The 16439-nt window shown below is 40.7% G+C and overlaps 1 protein-coding gene across 6 annotated transcripts in view; it reads left to right on the forward strand.

Annotated features, from left to right (window-relative positions):
- Positions 1 to 15547, forward strand: part of kcnj15 (potassium inwardly rectifying channel subfamily J member 15) — a 35276-nt gene extending 19729 nt beyond the window's left edge. For 2 of the 6 annotated variants that reach the window (XM_008107517.3, XM_008107520.3), the window contains one exon: positions 11813 to 15547. In XM_008107517.3, the coding sequence (XP_008105724.1) occupies positions 11829 to 12941 (1113 nt within the window). In that variant the 5' untranslated portion in view covers positions 11813 to 11828 and the 3' untranslated portion in view covers positions 12942 to 15547. The other 4 variants (XM_008107514.3, XM_008107516.3, XM_008107515.3 and 1 more) reach the window with 4 other exon arrangements.
- The last annotated feature ends 892 nt before the right edge of the window (positions 15548 to 16439 follow it).

Below are 16439 nucleotides of genomic sequence, written 5' to 3' on the forward strand. Positions count from 1 at the left end.
CTGCCAGTGCAGAGACCCAATTATCTGTGAGATAATTTCAGAGAATTAGAAGCTTCTTCTGAAGAATGCAGCTATATGGGTGGGAAAAACTGAATGGATTTTTCCCAGTGTAAGTAGCAGTCACCAACTTTCAAGCCACTGACTGAAATAAAGGACATGGGATTTTTTTACCTTTTTGGACAATAGTTCACAGAATCCGACAACTATCATAGTTATCTTTTACCTGTAATCTGTCCAAATAACTCATCCAAGTTGCCTACAACTTCTGTTGTTCCTGTCACATTGAATTTATAATTTAGTAATGCTTCCTGAGCATTCATACTCCATCAGTATTAAGAATCCGACAAACTGAGGACCCATCCTAAGGATACTTGGGCAGATGTCGAAGGTTTTTATGGCTGGGAATCACAGGGTTGCTGTGTGTTTTCCGGGCTGTATGGCCATGTTCTATGCCCACATCTATGGCAGGCATCCTCAGCAGTTGTGAGGTATCAAGTAGGAGAAGGTTAAACAGAAACTACATTGCTTTCAAGTGCTGTAAAAACTCATTATCATCCATGCATGATGGGGTAGGGGTGCAAAGATCTGGATACAAAAGATTTGCATCCAGTCTGCATCTTCCAGACTACTGTGTGGATCTCAGTGCAGTTATCTTTTAGAATATGTACTTTTCAGGATTGTATGGTGCAGTTCTCAGCTTACAGACTAAACCAAATAGTATACTAAAATGCATATTTTAGCATTTAAAATAGTTCATATTTGCATACTGAGAATGTTATAGGATCTTCCTTTGACCTTTTGGCTGGGATCCCAGAGGCAGTCGGATATATTAGATTTCCCTTTTAGGACAGAGAAAGAGCACCATTCCACAGTGAAAACAATAAACCTCAGATTCCCCATCCCAAACTCTCAAGGAATAGCCATAGTTATCAGTTTTTCAACACCCAAACTCCAACATCAGGAAGTGGGGAAAAGAAGAATTTATATGTATGTGGGATGGTGTTGGTTGTGATATGGAGAGGCAATAGATCCCAGATCCACAGTTCTCCTTGTCTCTGACTTTACCAAACCAGCGAGTAATCTATGTTAGCTTTGGAGACAATAATAAAATAATAGTTGGAAGGGACTGCAAGGGCTGTATAGTCTAACCCCATCATGCTGGAAGATGTAAATAAAGTAAAAGAAATAAAGCAAATTGGGAGGGGGGGAGATAGACAAAAAAAAAAAACACCCAACAGCATTTAAAGCTCTTGTGGCCAGTAAGTAAATCTTAGGAGAGTCATTTCAAACTTCTAGAAAGGAAGAAGAAACAAATGTTATAATACACGCAAAGCTGCTAAGTTATGGTGTCACAAGGAAAAAATGCTGCTCATTTGGGAGATTAGGTCAGGTTGCCAAAAAAGCCTGAATTGCAACAGGGTCTGAAGTTCTCCTTTGGCTTAAAGCAGTGATTCTGAACCTGTGGGATCCCCAATGTTTTGATCATTACATCCCAGAAATCCTAACAGCTGGTAAACTGGCTGGGATTTCTGGAAGTTATAGGCCAAAACAACATGAGGACCCACATGTTGAGAACCACTGGCTTAAATCATAGAAATCCCACCGCTGGTTGGAGGAAAGAAAGAGCAAAAATTCTGTTCTTACTTCCCTTCCATCCTGCTGGCATCAACCTAGCAGGGCTTAGGACATCTCTTTGAAATAAAGGCTAAGAATAATTTGTTTGGTGAGAAAATAAGTTCAGAATACATAAAAACCCACAAATCAAGGCAGAAATAGGATAGAGCGAATTTGTAAATGGATGAACCTATGTGAAATTTGGACTGGAAACAGACAGGATGAGCCAATTCCCTGTAGCAATCAGGCCAACCTTTCACCCTCCTTGATAAATGATCTTAATTGACAAGCGAAGGAAACATTTTGAGCCGAACAGATCAATGGGCTGGAGGTGAGGCAGCAGGACAAAGCACTTGTCTCTATGTAGCTCTTCATTAACAAGCGGAAGAGTCTGCAGAGCGTGCACTGAAAAGAAAAGAGAGACCAGAGCATGGAAAAAAAACAGAGGATGCCAGGGGGCCCATCAAAAATGAAGGGGAACGGGAAGGCTGGAAACTAGAGTTCGGAAAGGGGATAAAAGGCTAGTAGTGATGCCTGCCTTTTTCTTCTTGGCTCTGCTCCTCGGTCATCTTTACAGGGATCTGGATGAGATACTGACCACCCTAGGCTCCCTTCCTCCTCTGTAAGTAAAATGGAGATATTGATACTTGCCTTCTCTGCAGGATTGTGGTCAGGACTAATTAATGTTTGCATAGCACTTTGAAGCTGTAAAATGATACAGAGCTGGAGTGCTTGGTATTGTTTCTGGAAGCACATGTGGCTGATAAGATCTCTTTGTAACCTGCAGCTTTAAAACTGACACGTGGACCTGATTTAATGGAATGGAAAGTTTAGTCATTATGGTGAGCCAAGGTTTGTTGAAACTTGCAGTCTTAAAAAAAAGAAAGAAGAAGCAGCAGAAACAGCAGGTAGTGTGAACTGGAGTGAGGGTGAGAGAGGGAAGTGGAAAATCGTTCATCTCAGCTTTGAGTATCTAGTGTGTTAATGAAGATTAACGGAGGTGTTTGAATGCAAGGAAGTTGGATACCATATCCTGGCAAGAGAGAGCCTTGAGTAATTTGTAATTCCGGAAATGTCATTCATAAAAAAAAAAAAATCTGAATGCACAGCAGGGTAGGGGGAATTTCTCATAGAAACCTCTATTCTAAGAGCATTGTTAGAATGTTTGTTAAATGAATAGCTGCAGATGTAAACGTCTTTATAATTTTTATTTAAAATTGAATTTGATCCTACGAGGGGGTAGGGTGGAAATCCAGACCAAGAAGCATCAAGCATAAGAAAGCCTGTTTAGTCAATCAGTAACAAAAGCCCTGCACAAACCTTTCAAGAGAGATTATGGTGGTAATCCTGAAGACTTTCCCTGCTTGTAATTCTCACTCAAATCAATAGTTTTGTCTCAAAGAAGAAATAGTTTATGAAGACAGGCTATATCCCATAAATCTGTTGGCATAGCTTAGCACCTAAGCTCCCCCTCTAGGTAAAAGATACTGTTCTATATGTGAGCCTTAACTGGCTATGAACCAAATACAAGTCATTCAAACTATAGGAACATTCTTTGATTCCCAAGCGGGACCCTCTTAAATTGCTATGTTTAGAAGCTGGAAAAGGAATCATTAGAAGATATTTATATCGGTGTGAGGAAGCACAGCTATTTTTAATGAGAAAGGCATTCAGCGTTTCCAAATACATGTACCCAGTCTTTTGATCAAAACCTTTGTATTCAGGCAGGCCATTGGCACATGGGCTGATTTATTATTGAAAGGCCTCCAAGTGGCTGGGTGCTGGCATTGTCTTTTATTGTTGTTTTAATGGAGGTTTTTAACATGTTATGAATAGAATCATGATTTTGTTTACAATCTGTGTTTTATTGTTATTTTGAGAGCCCTGCTTGGCAAAAAAGGGGGAAATAAATAAAATCAGTAATGTTAGCTACCTGCAATACAAACAACTGCTGAAGTTCATTAGCGGGCCATAGATGGCACAAGCAACTGAACCTCAAAGACTGGCATCCAGAAACACAACTATAGACACTCCAACATTTCATGGCTGAAACTTGGTAGCAACATCAAAGTGTAGTTAAAAATGCAAAATATATTAATGAGGAAGAACTCACAAACTAAGAGAGGCTGCCACAATTTGCTTTTGCCTCAACCTACTGGGAAGGGCAAAAATTCCACTGCTGCAAACTACTTTTACACTTTTAACTCAGTTTTTTGCTATTGAAATAAATGGAGGACAAGGCGGGTGTGTATGTGTGAAAGGGGTTATTTTTAAAGCAATTGAAAAAGTAGGAATACAGGGGATTATTCAGAAGTGTACCTGACAAATTGAGAGAGTTAGTGGGTATGTAAACAACTCAAGACACACTGATTGACAAATCAGCTTTGAATTAGTTCATGTGGAAATCTCATATCTGAATTGGTCCCTGATCTTGGGAAACCACTTCATGTGGCAGGTGGCAACACAGATGTTGAAAACATTAGACAGTGGTTTTAGCATTTTGCCAAAATAGAGTTCCCAAACTTGTTTTGCTCTGATAGATGGTATAAGAGCACAATATGTAGCAGCACATATTTATGACATCATAGTTTTTCTCTTTCTCTGTGTGACTTTTATCTCTCACACACCTTTTTGACAGCATCCCAGCTACTTCTCTTCCAGTGATCATTCCTACCAAGATTTATCTCAAAGCATAGAAGAATCCATTTTTAATGATAATTCTCAGTATCCCCAGTATTCAGGACCTGTAATCTAGAAAGTAATTTTCTGAGGTCTGCCTTAACCCTGTCTTCAAAGTTTGTCTGTTCTGTTATGCCTTAGATCCTCAATATACATTGAATACCCCGCACATATCTGTTCTTTCTTTCAAAAATGTTGGCTCCTTCTTTGGAGGTTTTTAAGCAGAGGCTGGATGGCCATCAGTCGGGAGTGCTTTGAATGTGATTTTCCTGCTTCTTGGCAGGGACTTGGACAGGATGGCCCATGAGGTCTCTTCCAACTCTATGACTTTATGATCTCAGTAGGGGGAATACAAAATAGGCAGATCCAGAGAAGTCATTTGTCTGTGCAAGATCAAAGGAGTACTGAGTTCCTTCAAAAGGAGAATGTCCTCTGGCAAAAGGTAATATTTTCCATTTCAACCCAGAAATCAGACTGGAGTCTCACCACAACAGTGACAATGACAAGAAAACAGGGCACGTTTATAGGAGGAACTGGAATATCCAGTGTTACAACAGAGAACATTGGAACAAACAAAGCAGAGGTTTGGAAAGAATGCAATCTTTCATGCTTCCAGGCACAAGTCAGTCAAGTTGGGAGGGAGAAAGTGGGGATGAGGGTCGACTTTGTGGGTATGTTTATTGCTTGCTTCATGGTCATTATTTGTAATACTGCGCAGACTCACTGCCCTCATTACCATTTAACTCTGGATCTAATGGCCCAATGCAGCTTGCTAGTCCTTGGCAGTCCTCTCGCTAATTTGACAAGGATGGCAGAGAAAGATGGGAAATATTTCTTCAGCCAAAGAATCCTACACAAATTTCTGTGGGCTCTAAAGATATAAACAACAGGAATTCAGGATCACATGAGAAGAGAGATGATGAAAGAAACAGAATGCAGGAAGTGGAGGGGGAGAAAGGCCAGGATCGGATGGGATCCATTCCAGGATAGGAAAGGAAGTGACTAAAATGATACGCGCATGTTACCTAATAAAGAAACACAAATGGAGAGAGGAAGACACCAAGGACTGGTGAGATACTATTCTAATGCTTATTTCACAGAACAGGGCCCAGAAAATCACAGATTTGAAGCACTGATAGTAGAGAAAGAATCACTGCCTTGAAAACAGTGAGAAAACAAAGATCACTGGGGTCCTGGCAGGACTGGAGGCATGAGGGCGTTGTCTTTATAGGTCATACAGGGATGAATTGGTGGGGTTTGGTTCTTTACTCATGTTAAGGGACAGCCTAGGGGTATATTACCTGAGAAGCAATTTGGGGGAAATGTGTTACCTTGCCATGGAAATTCACAAGACCTCATTAAATAATTAGAAGAAGAATGCTGCTTAATTTGATCTTTTGAAGGCCTAGGGGGACTGGCTCCTCATTGTTCCAGCTAGATCTTTTAAGAATGCCTGATAAGATCTGGGATTTGAGTTCGAACAGTGCAAGCAACGCTGAAAGAAATTCTTGGTGGTTGCTCCCCAGGACTGGAGCTCCCTTGCTCTTGTGGGACACAGCTTCCTTAAAACTTTAAAAGAAAAATGATACATGCTAAGCTAGGAGTTGGGGCAGTTTAACATGTATAATTTTTCTTATTGTTTTCTACTCTTTTGCTGCTGTGTTTCTTTTGTTCCATAAGTGTTTTGTGATATTCTGGTTCAAACAAGTTTGTTTTTCAAATGTGCCAAACTGCAGTGTAGAGGCAAATTTTGAAGGGAAAGAACCAACCATCATATTCCCTCATAGCATACCATCTAACTCAAGAATGGGCAAACTAAGGCCCTGGGGGGCGGATGCGGCCCCTTGAGTGCTCACCTCAGGTCCTCCTCATTTTCTCTGTCCTTTCAGCATAAGGATGTGGTGGTCTGCAGCATCCTTATGCAGAAAGAATGGGGTAGGAAGGCACCCAGCAGTTGAGAGCCCTGCAGAGTGCTCTCACACGTCGCCTGTCTTGCCCTTCTCCTGGCAAAATGCCGAGAGGACAGCCTGAAGATCAAGGAAGGAGTATTGGGGAGGAAGTCCCTGCATGTCTCGTTTTCCTCCCGGCATTTCCTTCTAGTGAGCAGCCCTGTCCTTATGCCAGGAGGACAACCCCTGCACCGCCCCCTCTTGACCACGCCCTCTCTTGGGCCCTCCCCCTCCCAGGCTCATTCCACCCAGCATGTGCCTGGCCGCCCTCCCTTCTGGCCTGGCCCTCCTGGCCAGGCCCACAGTGTGGCTCCAAGGCAAAAAAGTTTGCCTATGCCTGTATTCTGACTTGGCAGGGAAAGCTCCAATCAGTCCTCCATTGTCCTGCTGCTTCAGCTGCTTCTAAAATGTTCCAGTTTGTCTTTTCCACTTTCTGCTTTCCTTCTTTGAGCTTACTTCAATTACTACAAATTAAGTTCAAAGTTCAAAAGTGACTTGTACCAGTAAGCTCAAATGAAAGCAAACTGCTGCAACTTCTCTTAGCTTGTGTGTTCTTCCTCAGAAACCATTTTTGCCACCTGGACCACATTGCTGTGTTGCTTAGACACATAAATGGCTAAGATGTCTTTTTGTCTGTGAATCTTTTTGGAGAGTATGCCATAGCTACATCTTCTGGGAGAGTCCACAGCCAAATCCAAGTTTTCAGCAATTCTGCTCAAGCTTCTCAAAATGGTGACAGAGGTCCCACCCCCTGAGCAGCCAGCCATCATCTCAAATCCTCCTGGTAGTTGTGAGGTGACTTCTCCTAAGGTTGGAAGAAAAGCTCTGGCTATGTGCTAACTGCGCAACCAAGGAATCTTGGGAGTACTTTTCTTTATGGAGAAACAGCAAGATAAATTCCTTCCCTATTGATAGCTTTTCTCATCTATCCTTCACTCAAAGGGACCATGCAGGGGTGCACCACTGGTTATCACTGTTAGAGGATGCTCGATCCATCATGTGCCAACTCATGTGTTAGCTGCACTGTTGTGGGGAGAAGAATTCCTTTTTTTCTCTTCCTACCCACCATAACTTTGAAAAGTGAAGAGGACTAGACCAGTTCCTATTATTCAGGAAACACTAAGAAATGATCCCAATGGAAAGAGGTAATCTACAACTGCCTCTTCTTGAGAAGATCACGTGTGTTGAAAGTAAGCAACGCAGGTGGGGATGGGCAGGGATGATTTCTCTTTACCGATTCCTGCGCTGTGTTTGGGAAGCAGGGAGTGATGGTAGTGAGAATGGAGAATTGTTACTTTGGACTGAATGGGAATATAGCAGAGACCAGAAACGTGAAATTTTAAACAAGATCCTCAGATTCTACCAGCCAGCACGGGTACTGGGTCTTGGAGCCCCAAAGGCAACTTTTTGAAACTGGAATATAGGCAGGTAGTCTCAGTAGTTCCTTGTGGGTTCAGGAGTTTTAGTAGGCTAAGGCAGCTGTTCCATCACAACACATGCAAGAGCCTTCTCAAGCATTTTCATTCCAGTGTGATTTGCTGTCTCACTAGCAGGGATAGATTAAATGTTAATTTTGCTTTGTCCCACATTTCACACTTTTGAACGCTCAAAATCTCTACCAATTTCCATTTATGAGGAAATTGGCAGAGATTGGAATGTTCTTCATAAAAACAGACTGAATGATATCCTCACCCATCTTCATTGAACAAATTCAGTGTGGGGATATTTGGTATTTATATCAAGCAGAGTGTATTGTAGCCAGTTCTACCTTGTGGTAGAAAACAGGAGAGAAATACTCAGAATGCTCTTGTAAAACTGAAAAAAAGTAAACTTGCATATACTATTTCAAGAAATCCCTCTAGAATAGAAAAGAAGTTAGATACCTATATTTTGGTAGAAGAGCCCCTAAAGCTGGCTTTTTGGATATAAGCCATCATGAGGCAGGAGCCTCATCAGTTCTGCCTTCCTAGACAAAGGAACATAAAAGACTAACTTTTTGGAGGAAGGAGGAAATGACTTATTCTTGGTGGTTGCAGGTAGGAAGAAAAAATATTTGAGTCCATAGATCAAAGAAAGAAACAGAGGAAACAGAAAAGGGCCAGCACACTCTCTAGAGTCCCTTGTGTTAATACAGGTGTTGATGCTTCTTCCCTTCTCATCCAGTTCTTTTCCGTATGGAGAAGCAGTTGTTGTACTTACCTTCCATTTCTCCCACATGTGATTCTTTAAACATTTAAACCATGTTCTTTTTGTCTGCTTAATGATTACATTTCCAAATCTCTTTTGTGTGTGTGTGTGTGTGTGCGTGGGGGGGGGGGGGGGTGATAATTCTTATTAATTGAATAAACAGTTCACTTCAGCGAAAAAATATCCAAGAGCTCCATTTGCACTGCAGATACAGGACAGTTTCCCACAATTTGGAGCCTTCCAGATGGGTTAGTCTGAAACTCCCATTATCTCCAGGCAACAATGGACCCATATACACTGGTGATTTAATATTGCCTCAAGCCGGTATTGAAGAATGTTTTGCTGTGCAGATAATTACCTAGGAAATCCTGGAACCAGTTTGAGGCCCAGATGTTGATTACACAAACTATAGAGCACTGATATTATTCAGGGCTTTCTTCCACACATTTTGGTGGGAATTTGTTGTCTGGACATGTAGTTTGGCATGCATCTAGCTTCAAATTGCATTAAATGGTCAGTATAGATGGTATCCTTGACAAAAGTCATACCTGCCGGTGGCTCTGTGTATGTGTATCTTTGATAACACCTATAGTTCAACATCTCTAGAGATTGCTGGAATGGAGAGATTTAGCCATTAAACTTAACAAATGTTTTCTATTTTAAATATATAAAAATTAAGTGTATTTTTATTACTGAAAATGGATAAGAAGATCATGCTCGCCAACTGTCTTGATTTGGCAGTGTCAGTCCCAATTAATTCTCTCTCATCCCACTTTAGTTGCTTTTAAAATGTCCTAGCTTCTCTCTCCTCCCATTTTCTCACTTTACTCTCAGCTTACTTCACTTGTGGCTGAGTGAATTCAAAGTGCAAATTCACATGGCTGCAAATTGCTTTTTCATGCAGTTAAATCAGCACATGGTAGAGGTGAGGAGGGGGCAGAATCTTTCCCTCCCCAGTAGACTCAAGCAAAGGCTTCTGATAGCATGTGCGTTCTTCCTCATTAATATGTTTTGGCTATATTGTCTCCACTTTGATATTGGTAAGCCACATGACTCCTGCTTTTCTGCTGTGAAATTCTGGAAGATATAACAGTCCTTCAGATTCACTGTTCTAGAGATTCCTTTTCTAATAGCTTTCTTTCACACTTGCTTTCCTTGCAGTTTTATGTCATTCCTTAACATGAGTTTCCTTTTTCCTGTGTCTCAGCTCTCAGTGTGATTGTACAGTATTTTCTCATGGAATATCCCTCTTGCCTTCTTTACTATGCTTGTTCACAGCACCAGGATTTTTTTCCTGTTTATTATATTGACAGGCTACATTGAGCATGTACATGTATGTTGATTTTACACTCACACAAAGATATTTTTATAGAAATCTCTATTATTTTGAGCTTTGTAGTATAAGCCTGAGGAAACAAAAATTAATATTGATTTACCAACAATCTGCCAATAATGATTCAGTCATGAGTATAAACATAAATATTCTTCTGACAAACAGGAAAGTTTCATTAGTGAATTTACATTACTATCTCAGCCAGGCCACACATACCTACTAGAACTATGCCTTTGGTTTCCAGAATTTTTCTTTTAAGCAGTTACAAGGGGAAATTATCTTCTTTCCATGTGATTCATAAAAATGAACCACTTATTAAGGCCTTCTCTTGAAGCCAAACAATAGAACAAAACAGTTCTAGCAGCACAAAGTGCCAGAATACAAAGGATGTAAGTTTCACAGTCTTTTTTTTAAAGAGCAGGAAGTTTTGTTATTGGAAACTCCTGCTAATGCAGTATGGTCTTGCACGACGTAACCCACTGTCTGGTCCTGGAAACTGTCTTTTTTGTTGCATCAAGCTGGCAATGACAAATTCATCCTGCTCTTTGTGTGCTTTCTTCAGTCTTGAATGTAGACACACTTAATCTTCATCTGGACCATGCGGAGATCACAGTAAACAAACCTGAAGAAGCTTGTGATCTAGTGCCTTCTCTGTTTGCAGAGGGCAGGGCCAGAGTGCTAGAAAGCTGAAGTTGTGAATGACCTTCGTTTCTCCACTGACTTTCTGAAGCTGGAGAGAGTCATGGTGTAGGCAGCCTTGCAGAGTTTTCAGGTGCAAAGATTTCTATCATGAATCTTTTCCTACATACTCCTGAGCATGCTTGCTTTTCTTTCTCCTCTAACCCAACTACATGCTCAAGAAAGTATTTACTTGTAAAAATCACAGTTCAGATCTGTGTTTCAAAGATAATTTGTGCTAACATTCTTAGAAGATAAATAACTGAAGGACTTATATATAGATTAAAGATAATGAAAGGTCATTTCCTCATGTGTCTGAATCAGTTTCAGTTTATGTATCTGAACCAGCATGGTAATAACCTCTGTGGGAAAGAGTGATTTTGATGGCATCCATGATCAGAAACCTTAAGTGATGCTGGTTGCCAGAATGCAGCATGTGATGAGGATGTTGCATTGTGACAACCCTCCTATTGGATTGTGACAACCCTCCTATTCTCAGTGCAGTTTTCTGGTCACTTTGAAATCAGGTAGAATTTTCATTTCTTTAACCATGGATTTTTGCCCACTCTATATTGATTCTGAGGGACTTTGACAATTGGCTGAGAATTGTGTCTGTAAAATGTGTGTGTGTATGGGGGGGGGGCAGGATTTAAGGTGATAGTGTATCCTGGCACTTCTTTTGGTGAAGAGTACAATTCTGGAAAGGTATCCACAGGTTCTGGTATCTGAAGAGTAGTCTACGTTTGAGGCAAACATATGGTTTTGATCTCACTTATGAGGTCCTGAGACTTCGTGGGAATACTTGGAGTTTACCTTTCAATAAATGGCCAGCTGTGGAATATCCCACTTATTGCATTGTCCAGGTAGGAGATCCAAAGTATTTTACCCAAGGGAGGTAGTTATTGTAGACACCTGGTCTCTGGTGGACCCATAACAGATTACTCTCCCTCTTGTTCGTTTCAGATCAAATTAACTTATATATGATACAGGCCAAATAAAATGACTCTATTTAACTCAGTTTCTGTGCATTATCTCATTATTCCATGGTTGGTAACCAGTGTTTGTTAAAGATGGAGTTCTTCCCTTGTGTTATAAGTATAAGAACTATTTACATTCCATGTAGGCATTCGGTAAAAATATTCTTCAAACTTTGAGATGAATTGTATATATTGACTTGGAAATCAGGGAAATAATTCAGTTCCCTTCAGCTCATGAAAGAAATAGCATGTTTGAGCTGACAGCTTTCAAATGTAGCAGCTTTCTGCCTATACAACTGGAGGATAAATATAAACCTGTTATCATATCTGTGTTGTTTTAAAATAACCATCCAACATGTTTCTCTCTCTCTCTCTCTCTCTCTCTCTCTCTCTAGGCCTGAGGCATCCGCTATGGAAGCAACACACATAAATATGTCCCAAGCCCCACTAGTTAATGGGGGCATCACTGCCAAGATTAAGAAACGCAAACCTCGTGTGATGTCCAAAAGTGGTCACAGTAATGTGCGGATTGACAAAGTAGATGGCATTTACCTGCTTTACCTCCAGGATCTGTGGACCACTGTCATTGACATGAAATGGAGATATAAACTTACTTTGTTTGCTGCAACATTCATAATGACCTGGTTCCTTTTTGGAGTCATTTATTATGGCATTGCTTTTCTTCATGGAGATCTGGAGGGGAACAAGTTGCCCTGTGTCATGAAAGTTGACTCACTAACTGGGGCATTTCTCTTCTCTTTGGAGTCCCAGACGACCATTGGTTATGGCTTCCGATACATCACTGAGGAGTGCCCTCATGCCATTGTCCTACTAGTGACCCAGTTGGTTGTCACAACATTAATTGAAATCTTCATCACTGGGACCTTCCTGGCCAAAATTGCTAGACCCAAGAAAAGGGCGGAGACCATAAAGTTCAGTCATTGTGCTGTTGTAACCAAACACAATGACCATCTTTGCCTTGTGATTCGAGTGGCAAATATGAGAAAGAGTCTTCTGATTCAGTGCCAGCTGACTGGAAAACTTCTTCAGACCTATGAAACCAAAGAAGGAGAAAGGATTCTACTAAACCAAGCCAGTGTCCGATTCCATGTTGACTCTTCCTCAGAAAGCCCTTTCTTGATTTTACCTCTGACTTTTTATCATATATTGGATGAGAATAGCCCTTTAAGCGATCTTACTCCCCAAAGCCTGAAAGAAAAAGATTTTGAGCTTGTTGTCCTTTTGAATGCCACAGTGGAGTCAACGAGTGCAGTTTGTCAGAGCCGAACATCATATATTCCAGAAGAGATCTTCTGGGGTTTTGAATTTATGCCTGTAATTTCTCTCTCTCAGAATGGAAAATACGTTGCAGATTTTAGCCAGTTTGAGCTGATCAGAAGAAGTGCAGATTTTACCTTATATAGTTCAGGCTCTGAAAAGCAAAAACTAGAGGAGCAATACAGAAAGGAAGACCAGAGAGAGAGAGAACGCAGAACAATGTTGTTGCAACAAAGCAATGTTTGATTTATCATCTATTCCAAACTATAACAAAGTTTGGACAGTAATCTGCATGGTTTCACTGCCCTGAAAATGGAAAGGGAGCAAAAATATATTTGACCAGCTGTGAGGTAGAAAATATCCATCCTATTATCATAGGAGAGAGTTTTCTGGGTTGGGAGCCCACATTGGATTCCCTCATCCCACTAAGGGCCACATTGCTGCCTCACTTTATGCTAAAATTTAGCAGTAAGTGCAATAACTTTCTATGTGCAGTGCAAGAGAATGCCAGAGCATCCACCCATACCATAGAGTACTTTTGTTTTGCAGTCCAGATTGTCTCTGTACTTTATGGAAGGTAAAAACAAATAGGAGGACGTTAATAATAGTCTAGGAGCCAAATATGCATATAGATTGCATGTCTTTCACCTCTTCTTTATACTAGGCATAACTAATAACATATAATTGTGGAATTATATGTTATCATAGGGCCTAAATACATTGAAGGAACGAGATCCCATCTGATCTTGAAAGCTAAGCCTGGTAAGCCTTATTTAGGACTTGGATGAAGACCACCAATGAATACCAGGTGCTGTCAGCTATATTCTAGAGGAACTGGCAAATTCCACCCCCTTTGAGTATTCCTTGCCAAAGAAAACCCCATGAAATGCACATGGTTGCCATAAGTTGACAGGCAACCTGGAGGCATGCAAATATGCTATCATAGCTGAGATGATGTCTCCTAGAAGGAAGATACAGACTGAGACTATTGGCCCACTTCTGTTGATTGACTACTGTTGTCTAACTGGCATCTTTCCCAATTCTACATGGATCTGTCAACAATTGAACCTGGGCCATTTTTCTTGTAAAGCCAACACTCCACCATGGACTTACAGTCTTTCTCTGTCTTTTAACAGTCTTCAGCATGGCAGGCTCCATAGCAGACAATGTTCAAATGCCATCAAGATATGGAGACTAATATATTAAGCAAATTCTCCAGATATTTATTTGACATAGTTTAGATATATAAGTAGGATTAAATAACTGATTATGAAATTTTATATTTGTGTGTGTGGAAGGCATTTATTTACCAATATTTCACACCTAGATCTAAAAACATTTATTTTATGCATAAAAATTGTAGAGACTGAAGTAGTGAAATATTTGGAAAATTGTAGGAAGCAATGAGTGGCTTCAGTTTAATAAGGTTTTGTACTTTAGGATTAAACAGCAATCTGTACTGAACACCCTAGAATTTCCAATATGCCCAAGAGATATTCATACCCATCTGTGAGAAAAAGGCCTTTATCCAGTTTGGTCCCAACTAGAGTAGACATATTGAATTAAGAGAACTTACCTAAGTGTTCGTTTACCAAATTCTCATTGAGTTAATGAATCTATTTGGGTTGGAAATATCAATTGTCTGCCCTGGACCAAAGTTATTTTATGTACTCGACTTAAATGTAAAGAACCAAAATGAGAAAGGACAAAGTGAGAAAGGACACAAAGGACAAAGGGGAAGTATATAGTATTGTTCTGGAGAAATGATAGAAAAATATTTCAAAATGGGGGGGGGGGGGCAATGTCACAAAACCATGCTAATGTGAATCATGTTCAACAGCCTGGCCCTGACAAGAAGCCCTTTCTTTGTTTCCCCCACCAAATCCCTGTATAGTTCTTGAAATCTGTTCCTTCATCTCTTCCCCAAGACTCAGAATTTTCTTGCCTACCTACAGAACAGTCAGGTAATTGCCAGATTAGAGCAAGGAGCAGTTGAGGATCAGTTGGTTATGTTCTTTTGCAAAGCCCACGACAGTCCTGGAATCCCTCAGTACCTCCTGGAGTCCTATTGAAGTCCCAGAGATTATGACAAGAGATGTACCAACCAACCATCAGAGTTTTGCTAGATGATAATTTGGGGAGGGGGGGGGAAGGTGGCTTCTACATGGCTGTAGACAGGCAAGAAAACAGTGAAGCTCTGAAATGAGTTTTTTTTTTTTTTACCAATTGCAGTTTTTGAATATCCTATCATAGTCAGGAGAATATTGAATGAATGGTTTCTTTTCTTTTGTGGGAATGAAATATTAAAATCCCTATGCTGGACTTTCTTGGATATTGTATTTGGTAGAAGCAAAATAGAAAGCAGAGACCTGCTACAACAATGAGTTAAGAGCTTGCCTCCTGCAAAAAGAAAACAAAAGGCTCCAGGAATCAATGTGCTTGTTCCTTCCTCATCTGCCGTGCAAGGCAGGGAGGATCAAGGCATGTCAATGGGTTTAATTGTAAGAATATATTCTGCCACAGAGTGTGTTTTTCTCTCTCTACACTCACATATTTCCAAATTAAAGGAAAGTCTAAATATGGGGTTACAACAGAGCCAACAAGGACCAGAGTAAACCCATTGAATCAATGGCAAGGGAACAAACGTATGTTCCATTTATTCAATGGTTCTAGCCTATTTTGGAGGAACAATTGGACTTTAATCCAAAGTTTAATCCAAAGCAAAAAAGTTGTTTTATCTACTAACAACACTAGTCATGTTATGGAATTTATACAGCATTAATGTATTTTAAAATGTTGCTTGCCTTGTTTTGTATATTTGTTTAATATTCTCAAATAAAGTTTGAAACATACCTTGTCAGGTGTTTGTGGGTTCATTACTATTCAGCTACACTTTTAATAAGCCAGAATCCTCCTGATAACATATACTGGAATAATTTAGTTACTTTCTTAGATGTTGGACAAGGAGGTATCTCATACCTTCTAGTTTGCCGTTTTCCCACAGGCTGCACAGTGAGATATATAGCACTGGGTTTAACCTTGCTCCCAATCCAAATGGCCACTGTTGTTCAGAGAGATGCACCAGGAGAGCTTTTTCTTGCTGTAAACCCTCCTCCCAGACTTCTTCCATCCTTTGCAGTTACACCTACTGTATAATGTGGGAAATCTCCACATTTCACAGCTTAGCCATGATACAGGGAAGAAGCATGGGGGATGTGGGGAAGTGTCTAGTTCATGGAAGTGATGACAGGGGAATGGAGGAAATCATACTCATGCAATAGTTTAATACATCTCAAATGGGAGAAAGTACCAGTTGAAATGTAGTTTAGTGGTAGCACTAATTACCTCTTCATATGGGCCGGTTTGCCCGTCGTAAGCTGCTTCCCTCTACTTTCAGCACAGAGCGCATTATACGACGCACAGGCACTTTTCGCTGGGCTCTATGCCGAAAAAGGAGAGGAAGTGGTGCACCCCACTGCAGCAGCAACACGGGAGCCTTCCTGTGGTGCCTTACTAGCAATGGGGGGAAGCCAGGTGGTGATGGCTTTCCCCATGGGATGAGGGATAAGCCAATTCATACAATGCAGGGTGTAAAAATGGGTTCTCCATGCCCCCTGCTGGGAACCCACAGATTTGCTACAATGTGGGGTGAATCCATGGGCCTTTAAGTTACACTACAAGCTGTCAGTATATCCCCAACATTTACTGGCCATTTGGATGAGCCCTGAAATGATTTGTTCCTAG

The sequence above is a fragment of the Anolis carolinensis genome, chromosome 3 (genome assembly GCF_035594765.1).
Source record: "Anolis carolinensis isolate JA03-04 chromosome 3, rAnoCar3.1.pri, whole genome shotgun sequence".
Taxonomy (NCBI): Eukaryota; Metazoa; Chordata; class Lepidosauria; order Squamata; family Dactyloidae; genus Anolis; species Anolis carolinensis.